This window comes from Astatotilapia calliptera, chromosome 23, assembly GCF_900246225.1.
Source record: "Astatotilapia calliptera chromosome 23, fAstCal1.2, whole genome shotgun sequence".
Classification (NCBI taxonomy): Eukaryota; Metazoa; Chordata; class Actinopteri; order Cichliformes; family Cichlidae; genus Astatotilapia; species Astatotilapia calliptera.
In genome coordinates this window covers 5,661,609-5,673,721 of record NC_039323.1, presented here as the reverse complement: position 1 = coordinate 5,673,721, position 12,113 = coordinate 5,661,609, and the positions used below count along the sequence as shown (strand labels likewise).

Below are 12,113 nucleotides of genomic sequence, written 5' to 3'. Positions count from 1 at the left end.
ATCTTTTAGTTCTTCTGGTTGATGCAAAACATCTGAGCAAAAACTATATGAGAACTTGTTATTAGAATTTTTTTATTCTATGATTTCTTTATCATAGAATGTAAATGCATGCTTTTATCTACAGACAATACATTGTTCACTGGCCAGGCTATGCTGTCAATTTGCTACGGCAAGGAGCTGTTCCAGCATCTCTTCTGACTAAAGATAGATTTGTCCAATTAATTATAGTCATGTCCAGAAGTGTATTTCATGCACCAGGATTGAAAAACATTATTATTTTTTACAATCTGCATTTTCTACATTTTTATTAGAACTACTGTTTAAAGAGTTGCCTCGTAGGAACATAATGAGGAAATATGTTATAGAAAAAATGCATATGCAAAGCAAGGATCCCTTATCTTGAGCCACCACTGTGGCTGCTTTGGCTTTATGCTGGACTAAGGAAAGCCCGGACAGCTACGCCTTCTCTAGTTAGTGGCTCTCTTCTTTAAAACTCATCATCATAGCATATTGTGTTTTAATGTGGTTCCATAATGACACTCATAAACTCAAAATGGATTCAGATTAGAAATTCACTGGTCTGTGCAATTACAATGGCTCCTGTTCATACAATACTAGCTATAAAGTACTGGCTGAATGGACACAAAAGTACTTAGAAATAAAAAATGCAAATGATGCAAAGTAATGGGTATGGGTAGAAGTCTGTGTCTTCAATGCCCCTGTTTAAGTATTTCCCATTTTTGAATGAATGTCCAAGTTAAGCATAGTCTCACAGGCACTGAAATAATTCACAGTAGCTGAAAAAACTTCCAGGACTTTCTAAGATGCTTAATATTTGTAAAATGATTTGAAGCATGACTAAAACGCCGACTTCTAAAGGCATAAAACCATAGAAGAGAGGATCACACAATTATAGCTTCCTATTAATGACATGCCTTGACAGGAATTGGGCAGGTGCTGCTGCAGTCGTCTAGACAACATCAGGCTTTAATAAGGTTTCTCTACGGTAAATTAAGGCTCAACTTAATACACATGAAAGGCAAGATGAAAGGGGTGAGTGGGAGGTATTATCCTTCCCTATGATGAGCAAGTAAATGAGAGTGGTAGACAAAACAAATAAACGAAAAAACTCAAAACAAAACTGCAAGACAAATACATCTTTCTGTATTTATAAGACTATCTTCATCCCGATTCTTGAAGCCATTCCAATATCATCACAAATCCAGCAAATGAGGGAACATCTTTTGGAAAAAATGTCCACCCTTTCTTCAGTAGATTTCCAAAGACTTGTGAAATAAAAACTGTTCCGGTGAGACCATCTGTAGGTCAGCATGTACAAGTGCTAAATAAAAACCAACCTGGGTAAACTCTCCATTCCTAGAGAAGTTGAGGCCGGGAAAGTCCATGTCAGAGATTCCCGGGTATATATCCACTGGCATATCTGGAATGTTGGTGAAAGCTCTGCCGTTTAAGTGGTACTGCCTAGAAAGAAAGACAAAGTTTAGTCTGTTTAACTGTTACACATAGCTTTTTCAAATAATAACAAGGTTTATACTCATTCAGCTACAAACACCTTAAAGCTGCCAAAGTTCACAGGCTTTTATACCTGTACAGTAAGTAGCAGACATGTGAAGCTGACATTTAAGTAGTACACCAAAGTACTCCAAGACAAGCGTGCCGGGTGCTGCTTGTTATTTAGTATTGTCTAACTAAAAGTTAATGGTCTAAAGTTATAATACTGTGTTACAAAACATTTTTTTTTAAATTCCACACACGCCTAACAGGTGAAGGCGGAACACTTTCAGTTTGTTCCCTTATGGCATTTTCAAGCTAGTTTTAAGCCCAATCTAGTCTCTTGTAACTCTTGAAATCTTTGTCTTAGTAAATAAATAATAACAAAAAACAGGCACCAGGTATTAAAAGAAACAAGCTAAACATGTATCTCGGGACAGACAGGCAGAGATAGACAAGATTAGAAAAACCCAGAGGGTAAGCGAGAGCTATCAACAGAAAGTCTAAGTACAGAGAATAAGAGCAGCTCCTACCCGTTTCAAAGATCCATTTCTCCCGAATAACAACCTTCACTTTGTCTACTGTGCTAATATCTGAAACTGTCCAATAGAACTCCTGCGATATTTTCAGTTTCTTCCTGAGTACAAGTCATCATAACGCAACAAGCTTACTCGTCTATGAGTGGTAAAAGCACAGTCAAAATGAAAGCAAAACTAAACCCTTGTAAAGGTGGAACTATAAAAGGACCATCCCATATTCGTCTCACCCAATCATGTTCCAGGGCTCAGAACTGAAGGATTGGAAACGTCCAAATCTATTCAAAGGATTAGATCAGCAGGCCTGATTGATTTAAGGTCAAAATACATCAAGGGGATGAAAGGGCAGTCCTAATCCAGTGTAAGGAAACCAAACTATGGAAACATGGTTCCTCTGATTTCAATCAGAATCAGAATCAAAATACTTTATTGATCCCTGGGGGAATTATTTTTTTGTTACAGTGCTCCATTATAAACAAACATTAACAAGACAGACAATACGCTAACTAAGAATAGTACAAATATATACATATATATATATATATATATATATATATATATATATATATATATATATATATATATATGTATATACACATAAAGTCACTTATTAATAAATAGCTGAAAATTGTTCATTTATTAATGAACAACAAAATGACATGTTGCCAAATATTCAATATTTGAGATTGTACGTGGTCACACATTCAGTATTTGCTGAGAATATGTTATCTTTATCTTGGTTATTGTTTTATATAACCAATTCTCTCACTTGGTTACTTATGCAGCCATCGATTTTTCGTTTGAATTTTTGCGGATGAAAGGGGCGTCTGGCTGATAAGTAGTAGGGGTGGGGGGAAAAATCGATACTGTGTAGTATCGTGATATTTTGTTCGCTAATAATGTATCGATACAGGGACAGCAGAAATCGATATTTTGTTACAAAAGGGTTTTTGTGCTCTGACTTCAGAGCATGTTGATCCTTTTTCTGAGAAAGAATCCTGACATTCCTTCACTGTCCAAATGTGTTTAACGTTTTTTGGCAGCAATAAACATGACAGTTTACTTATTTTAATTTAAGACATGTTTTATTTTAATTAAGTTTAAAACTTTTTTATTTAATATAAAATTATATTTTGTTTTAATTTACTTTCAAATTCTTCAGTTGCTGAAGGGGCTGCATAGTTTTCATATTGCATAGTGCAGAATAGCTATAATTGTACCAGATGGTTGCATTCAGTTAAGTTGGACTAGACTGTAATACAAACCGTTCAGTTTGTCAACAACAAAACTGACTGAAATGAGAGAAAGACTGAGTGCGAGACTTTGATATTAGAGAAAATGAATATTGATAAAGTTTACCTTTATGTACAGAATCTGAATATCGCAAAATATTTTAAAAAATTGCAATAATATCGTATCGTGCGTTAAGTATTGTGATAATATCGTATCGTGGGATGTATGGTGATTCCCACCTCTAATAAGTAGGTTAACTTAAAAAAAAAAAAACAAGACAACAATGAGGTCTTTGTTAAACTTATTTTTCCTCAATCAAGTAGATGGGGAGTTAGTGTGAGAACAAGTAGTTTGCCTACACAATGGAAAAAGACAAGATTAATCATGGCGATAAATATAAATGAGAAAAAAAAGGTAAAGAACATGATTAGTTCTCAGAAAACACCGCGAATAGTAACAACCATCCACACTGGAAATCCCCTTAGCAAACAGTGATATGAGTGTGATATTATTACAACAGAAGTCTTGGCAGGACAGCATAAGCTGCCTTCCAATAACACAAAGCCAGTGAGGGTCTCTCAGCTAAAGTAGCTGAATGACTTACTGTTTATCTCATCATGCATAGCCTGAAGCTGTGCATAGATAATAATATCTATAACTTTGCTTTTCCGCACACCTTGGTTTTCTGTTCTAGTGTGCAGTTATCTCAACTGTCTTTCAATTACTGCGATTTTACAAGTTTGCTAGAATTATGTTTATTATTAGGTTTTCAGATAAATTACTTCCTGGCATCCTGTGCCCCTTACTTATTGAGAAGTTCATAATTAGGGTCTTTAAAGGATCAGACCTGATGTGCATTTCAAACAATGACTGTACAAAAGTCTATAGTCATTTTCTACGCTCTTTACTTTAAACATTAGAATGTGTTTCAGCTTCAAAGTGGTTCACTATAGTGCTGACACCTTCAGGATTAAGGCATCATCCTTAAAGCAAACTCCTATGGAGGTGCGGAACTTGCAGTAACTTTGGAAATTAATCCTGAAATAAAAATACATAAATAAATAAATAAATATTTAAAGCTATGCTAACAGTGAATAAACACAGGAATTTAATGTACATTTAAGATTACCTGAAAGTGATTGTAGATAAAGGTAAGTTTGTCACATTTTGCCCAATTCAGGAGTAGCCATGAACTGTTTACTGTGAGCAAACATGAGCACTTTACAATGATGTTAAAGTGTTTTCGGCTTCTTCCATAGAAAAATCTGAGATCATTATCAACATCTACGGGATGCCCAAGATTACAAAGTAAACAAAGACATGCAACTGCTCTGATTCCTAGGAGTATCTCACGAAGTACAGCTTTAAAAAAAAAAAAAAAAAAAAGGATCCTACTCGGAAGCACATTTCTTTGAATCTGAGTATGCTATTTTTAATAACTGTAGTGTATTCTTTTTTCTTATGTTATACAGTCTCTTATTTCTTGTTTTTTTTTTATTGTATATTCTTTAATATAGTGTATACATGCTCCATCTGCCTGTCACTTTGCTGCTGGAACACGCAAATTTCTCCAACAAGGGACAATAAAGGACAATTCTAGTCTAATCTATATTTCTATTCTAAATTTATCTCCCGCAGTGAACTTTGGCTCATGGCAGTGGGAAACACTCCAGTGTGACTCTAGGTAGTACTGTGCTAAAGATGCTAAATAATGCAGAGAAGACAGGTAGCAGGTCAAAGCTAATTTTGGAGTAAATATCAAAAATCCTTTCACTACACGAATGAATCCATAAAACATGAAGAGGCTGTGGTGTTCTAACTGTACATTGCTGATATGTTGTGTAAAGCAGGAAAAGCAGCTGTGTGGGCAGACCTAACCATTATTCCTGCAATAAACTGTTAATTAAATCACTTGAAAATATTTAACTGAGCAGAAAATTTGTTTCTACTTATGTTTAAAAATCAAATGGAGTTTTTCATTCTAAAACTGGTTCTCAGTTTCCAGTTTTTCCCTTACAATGACTACCTGCTATGTGAGTATGTGTGTAGGGCACTTTAATCACATCTTTGTGAGGACACTGACTAAGATATATGCATTACTGAACCTCAAACCGCCAGGTTCTATCACCAAGAATAACAGTCAACTCTCACTCTAACCCTACCCTAAACCTACACCTTAACCTAACTTTAACTCTAAAACAAAGTAAAGAGTCTATTTAAAGTATTTAACGTCCTAAACAGGGCTTTGAAGATGCGTGAAAAACTGAGAGTTCAAACATTTACAAATGGTATTACTCAAATTATTTAAAAGCTGGACAAGTATGCACTATAAGTGTTATGTTGTTATGTTTTTTATTTTTCATCTTTGGTTTCCTGTGATAAATATATCAATCAGTCACTCATGCTGTTTGGATGGGCTGATCATGACGAAGTTGCAACCCACAATCTGCCTGTGGTACACACACACAAACATATGCACAGACACACTTAGGGAGTGTCTCTATTAAAAACAGAAAGTTTAAGATGGCCATATGACACATATTGAATTTGTAAATCATAACTATAATATCACCTGAATTACAGTCTCTCCGAAAAGACTCTCTACAGATTATTTAACTCGTACTGTATTTTATTTTATTTTTTTGCATAAGCTAACACATACCATGTAATCTCTATGCAGCAACTGCTGAAATATTTTTCAGTGTTTGGATCTTTTTAAATTGGATTTATGAATTAGATTTTTAGCCTTGATGATGTGCCATCTTCACATAACTAGAGAAGACAAATATTCAGCCAGTGCCAGATACAGTGATGTTGATACCAATATGACTAAAAATAACACAGCAGGATATAGGGTGGGGACAGACAAATAAGTTTCTTCATTGTCTGGGACATGCAGAGTTGTAAATATCAAAACCACAGTGCAACAAACTGTCAAGAGAAGATAATGTTTTTGCTAATGTTCATTTCATATTTCACAGCTTTACATGCAAATGCAAACCGCCACCTCCAAAATTTCAACCTGCTGTGACAAAAAACATGGTTCTTCTGAATAAAGATACCAGGGTAAGACTGCTGTCACTGTGTGTTAATAAAAAGGTAAATTTTAACAGGTCAGCGTTTTGCTCATATAACCTATGCTGTGAGTTTGTAGCTGGTTCCATTAGTAAATAAATTAATAGATTAAATTAAGAGACAGTGAAGTAGTTCTGTGAAATTGCAGCTGGACAGTAGATATAATCAATTTAAGTTGAGAGAATGACCTGTTGCCTTCTATTTGGTAAGCTATGAACTCACACACAACTCTTAATTTATCCTTTTCTTGTCTTTATAATTGAATTCTACATGTTTAGGCCAGATAATGATAAACTGAGAAATACAGCATTATTAGCGGGGTGATTCTTGCTATTCTATTGCAGCTAGTAGCTTATGCCTGTACCTCAATGTCTCTGCTGGCAACCAGCTTGAACAATATTACAGAACAGAGAATTGCTGAGCTGTTAACCTGCTTCAAGCAGGTGGAGAGCAAGCCCTATCAGGAAAACTCACTGCAATATTCTGCCTCATTTGCAAAGTACATGCTGTACTGCAACTTTCCACTAAGTTAAGTGAATAATCGAATCGCCAAGATACAAAGTAGGTAATGGTGCAAGTGAGCGTATAACCTTTACAGTACCCCCTTTACCCCCCACCCACACACACACACACACACACAAAAATGCTTGTTCACCAGTGATGAGCATGTGCCAAAACAGAGCCCTAAATCAAACACACTCCTATTGTTCTGGATTTTATTATATTCCCAATGGGTGAGAAAGTGCCTTGGTTTTTCTACAACCCAAAGCACACAGATTAATCACAGACAATTCACATATTCTCAAGTGCTCCACATTTCATATAAAACTCATCTCCAGAGCTACTATAATGAGATGTATGCTTTAGTAAGCTCTAATACTAAAATGAACTTCCTCCTGCTGTAACTGTCACTAGAATCTAGGTGATGTTTTTATTACTCTTTATAAGGATCATTTCTGCTGCGCAGGGGCAGAATCAGTCAGCCAGTCCATCAATCTGTGTAAACAGAGCACTGGTCCATTCACATTCTTCCCTCAATGGGGTCTTGTGAGCTATTCACTTCTCAGCTTGTGCCCAGTAGCAATGTGAGTGGACAGATGAGGGCTTTCGACACCAATCAGTTTCATTCTGACTGTGGAGCGCAAGTCAATCATACTTAGCTGCAGCCTGCTCTGTAACCTGAGGATCCTTCAAAAGAAGTAACACACACAGGGTCGTGCCACACTGAACATCAAAAATTAGCAGGGTAATGTAGAGATGCAGAAACTGGAGGTTTAGTCCTCTGTCCTGTTTACTCATGCCACATTCAAACTTGGGAAACTCTTGTTGCCTTTGAAATGGTTGCTTTAAAGACAGAGAACCACGACTGTGACACGACTGCGACTGTTACCATCTTCAAAGTAACTTTGGTGTGGGAAGACAGCAATAACACGGCAATAATACAGAGCCAGCCTGCAGTCAGTTTGAGATTGAATGGGGTCAAGCTGGCAAATACATGCAGCAGTTTGTGAAATACAGCAATGAACTGAGATAAATTGGCAAAAAAAAATCGTCAATCTTTTGTAATCTTTTGCAATTCTGGCTCCATCTACAGAGAAACTACAGAAAGTATTTACATTAAGAGTCCAGTCAGAACCCAAGTAATCTGAAATGGAAATAAGGAAATTCCTCCGGAGACAGTGGAGAAGTGATATTGCTTAATGTAGGACAGTAAATTTAACTGTAAAAGAAGACAGGAACTCTACAACCTTGCATCAGAATACAACCAGGTAAGCCAAATTCCCTATTCCAAAGAGACACACACACATTGCACATCAGATGCACTGATCAGCGCAGGCTGAGTGCAATGTGTAGGCAATTAATGAATTCAATGGAAATTATTTTCAAACCGTCCCAATTTGTTAAGAGTGACTGCATTCAATCTGAGTTGGACTACAATTGTTGCCTCCCACAAAGGGAATTGTGTAATTGTTTTGCAATTTAAAGTGGTCGCCCACAAGTTGAGGGTGAAGGCACACTCAAACACCGAGCAACCTCGAATGCTGCAACTACTTAAAACTGGTCACCAAATCTGAAAGAAAAATTAAATGTAATAATCAAGCAACCACTAACATTTCTTAGTTACTTTTTTTCTTTGTCTATTTCTATTTTAGTGATACTGAGCCATTAAATAAACTAGGAGCAGGACTGAATAATTTTTGAAGTGCTGCAGAAGGAATGATTAACGTGAATTAAATCTCTTGATCAAAGACTTGGTTCTTCTAAAAACTAGTCAGCCACTTCACTCTAAAACAAAACTGAGAGTACACAAAGACTTCCTCAAATGAGGGGTCCTCAAAACACAGTACTGAAGAACTAGTTGAAATTCAATCAAACCAATCTTGCAATAAACCACAGACCCCTTGTGAATTTGATTGTATTGTACATTGTAAAACAGAGAGTGAGATAAGAGTGTTGTAAACGCAACTTGATGTCAGAAAATTCCACTTTGAGTGAACTTGAAAACCACAGACCCTGCTTTCAACGTCATCTGGCACTTGAACTTTCAAAGACGCACTGCACTGGCAGCAATAACAATAGAAAACACCACTTCTTTAACAAACACTTCTTCAGTTATCTTCAATATGACACAATCTTGGTGATGACTAAATTCATCTTTAAAATAACAAGTCACTATCCACTGAATCACCAAATAGATACTGTATACAAGCCCACTCAATTCTCAGATTTAATGCACATAGTTTTTAAGTTTGGACTGGTTAAAGCAAAAGCCTAATGACGATATCACTTTTAAGACCCTGATAGTTTTCATGATGCAAGAAAGAACCATAATGACTGCTCTAATATTTAGCATGTATCATAGAATTAAACAATTCTGCTGAAAAAAATGCTAACCCATACTGCACAGATACATAAACGGTACATATGACCTTTTATATCAGAGTGCTTATACAAAGTGCACCTGATCTTTAACAGATTAAAATGTCAAAATGTTCCTGAGTGCACAGCTGTGGCTAAATGCATGGAGTGCAGTTCGTGATAACGACTGTGGTTCTTTCTGCCAACAAAAACAAGACGTTACGCAGCCCTTTTCCAGTTTAACTTTATACATGCACAACTTAGGAGAAAACGTTCATTTAGCACTGAGAGATCCTGCAGTTAAGTCTGACACTGGGCCACTCACTACGGGAAATAAAAGAGATTTGATAAAGAAGACCTGCCCAGTGATCTGAGCTGGTCGTTGAGTGTTAGAATGAGAATGTGATCAGCTGTAAAAAACAAACATTCAATCAGCTTTGGGGGTTTCAAAAGTTATGTGCCCACTGAAAGAAACACTTTTACATGCATCTAAATGATAATTTCATGTTAGGTTGGACCAGTGTATCCATTTTCTTTCAATCCTAAAGGTTTATATTTATCAAATATATACAAATGTTTCCCTCAAGTTTACCCGATTAATAATAAATCGTATATAACTGAGTTTAACCTCCTAGGACCTGGCGTCCACATATGAGGACATCACATTTTGGGTCGTCTAGACCAAAATACTAAATTTTGCTCTACATTTTGCTCTACATAATATGCCCAAATATCAAAGAGAAATTAAAAATGCATGCTTAGGAGGTTAAGCACCATCATACACTTATCTAGCTATATTTGACCAATTCTAAAAATTCTTTCACAATTTTTGCTCTTTTTATATTTATATGTATTGCTGTAGGATACACATATAAATGTCATTCTGACTGACCACATTTAAATGTGTGGAAGTGATTGTGTGCTATGTGGATGTCACTGTCTCAGGGAAGTATGCATTGATCAAATACACCAACATGAGGAAAAATTTATAATAATTTAAGTCCCTAGACTGCTAGTGCATTTTGTCAGTTCATGTGTGAAACTTGGAAACCAGGAAACTGCCTGTTTTAAATGCTTAACATTGGGGGTGTAACAGCATTTGAAACTCAGGGTTTGGTCTGAACTTTGGTTTCAGACTGCATTCAGCACTCAGATGCTGCATTCTGTGCTTAGAGTGCTACTAACTGTCAAGTATATATCTTTTTTTTTTCATTGAAAATGTAAATAAATCATTCAAATATCAAAAATGTTTCCATTAAAAAGAATAAAACATATTCATAATTAACTGAGATAAACTAGTAAACCCAAAAAGACAGCTAGAACATCAACAAAAGGTGCTGGGTAGACTTTGCTTGATATAAATAGTCTTCTGGCAATAACTGTTAGGCTCCCAGGGAACATTAAAAAAAAGAGCATTTCATACCCAACCCAGCTTTCTGAACAGTTCAAGAGAAATACATGTGCTACTACACCCCTACTGAATATGGTAATTGTTATGGAGCATTCACTTTGAAGATACTGTAAACTGTGCTTGTAACTTACTGATTTCCAGACTGCATAGGGCAGTGTATGCTGTATCCACTCTGGTGAGAAGAGAGGGGCCAGGCAGTGGGGGTGGGAAATATTGAACTCTAAAAAGAAAGATTAAAAAAAGACTTATCACTTAAAGCAGCATTAGGACTTTAACACACAGGAAAGGCTCTCCTCTTGGTCCAAATTTAATATAAGTCAATACTATTACCAGCACTTTGCTATGTGTTATACTAAAAACAAAATACTTTGTTTAGATAAATCCCATCTTTACCCCACCAAGAAGTGAATGCTGCAGCTGATGGCAAAGAATGCCTGGGAATGATTTCAAAATGTTTCACTGTAGTTGCGCAATCCAATAATCGGTGATTTCAACAGCATTCAATAACATTCATCCTTAGTGTAATCTAGAGAGGTGGAAAGTTTCAGTTTCAAGTATGGTGGGGGGTTTTTTTGCTTGTTTTTTAAAGAAATTCTCAGGAATAGCAATCATAATCCCATTACAGCAGAAAAGGGTGGAAGCCTGCTTTCATCACTTTTTAGTGGAATCATTTACTTTTCTGTTCACAATACACCATTAGAAAATGTGATTGTTTGATTATGTATTTAAGCACAATCTTTTAGATCTGTTAAGATGATCCAGACCAAAATTCAAGTGATTATCCAACTACATTTGCAGCAAAATGCCACACATTTCCAAATGTGTGGCATTTTGTGACACATGCTCTTTTATTTATCTATTTTGCCTTTTTGAAAAATATTAAAGAAGTGAAACATAAAAGAAGAAAAACTATGGAGGTTATGCAAATAGGCCTATATATAAAAATGCAAACACACCTCCATGCTAGTGGGGGTTACAGAGAACAAGCTGTTGTCCAGCTGAGGGCCTTCTGGATGCAGGTAGTTCTCCCCGTCCATGGCCATCGCTGAGGTGAGGGTTGGCATCAGACCACAGCTTCACTCATGACCACCAGCCGACTTAAACTATGGACTTTCCGACCACCACTCAGGTGCTGGCTGTGTGTGAAATAGGGCTTTTAACAAGGCCAGATGCAGTCCATGACCTGAAAAAAAGAGTAGGAATGGATGAGACATATAGGAAATGAAGAGGACAGCAACAGGAAAAAAGCTGTCAAGCAGTTTCGCTGCAAATATGGTAATTATAAAATCAAGGAAGATGGTGTAAAGATAAATAAGCCATGAAAATCAGCAGAAACTGTGGGCTTAATGGCTTACTTAAAGTCAGATTCAGCAATAAAAAAGCTCAAAATCTCAAATTGAAGTATTTGGACCATGTGCAACTGCAGTGATGGATACACAGAGAAAAGGCTCTTAGACTAGCCTATAATGCAAACCCCATTTTATATA

At 36.3% G+C, this 12,113-nt stretch overlaps 1 protein-coding gene across 6 annotated transcripts in view; it reads right to left on the bottom strand.

Moving 5' to 3' along the window:
• sbno2b (strawberry notch homolog 2b) overlaps nt 1–12,113 on the bottom strand; it is a 63,175-nt gene that overhangs the window by 33,701 nt on the left and 17,361 nt on the right. For 5 of the 6 annotated variants that reach the window (XM_026159744.1, XM_026159743.1, XM_026159746.1 and 2 more), the window contains exons 2-4: nt 11,583–11,809; nt 10,758–10,846; nt 1,359–1,482 (exon numbers count right to left, since the gene is read on the bottom strand). In XM_026159744.1, the coding sequence (XP_026015529.1) occupies nt 1,359–1,482; nt 10,758–10,846; nt 11,583–11,690 (321 nt within the window). In that variant the 5' untranslated portion in view covers nt 11,691–11,809. Of the gene's footprint in view, nt 1–1,358; nt 1,483–2,045; nt 2,448–10,757; nt 10,847–11,582; nt 11,810–12,113 lie in introns of those variants that run through there. The other variant, XM_026159750.1, reaches the window with a different exon arrangement.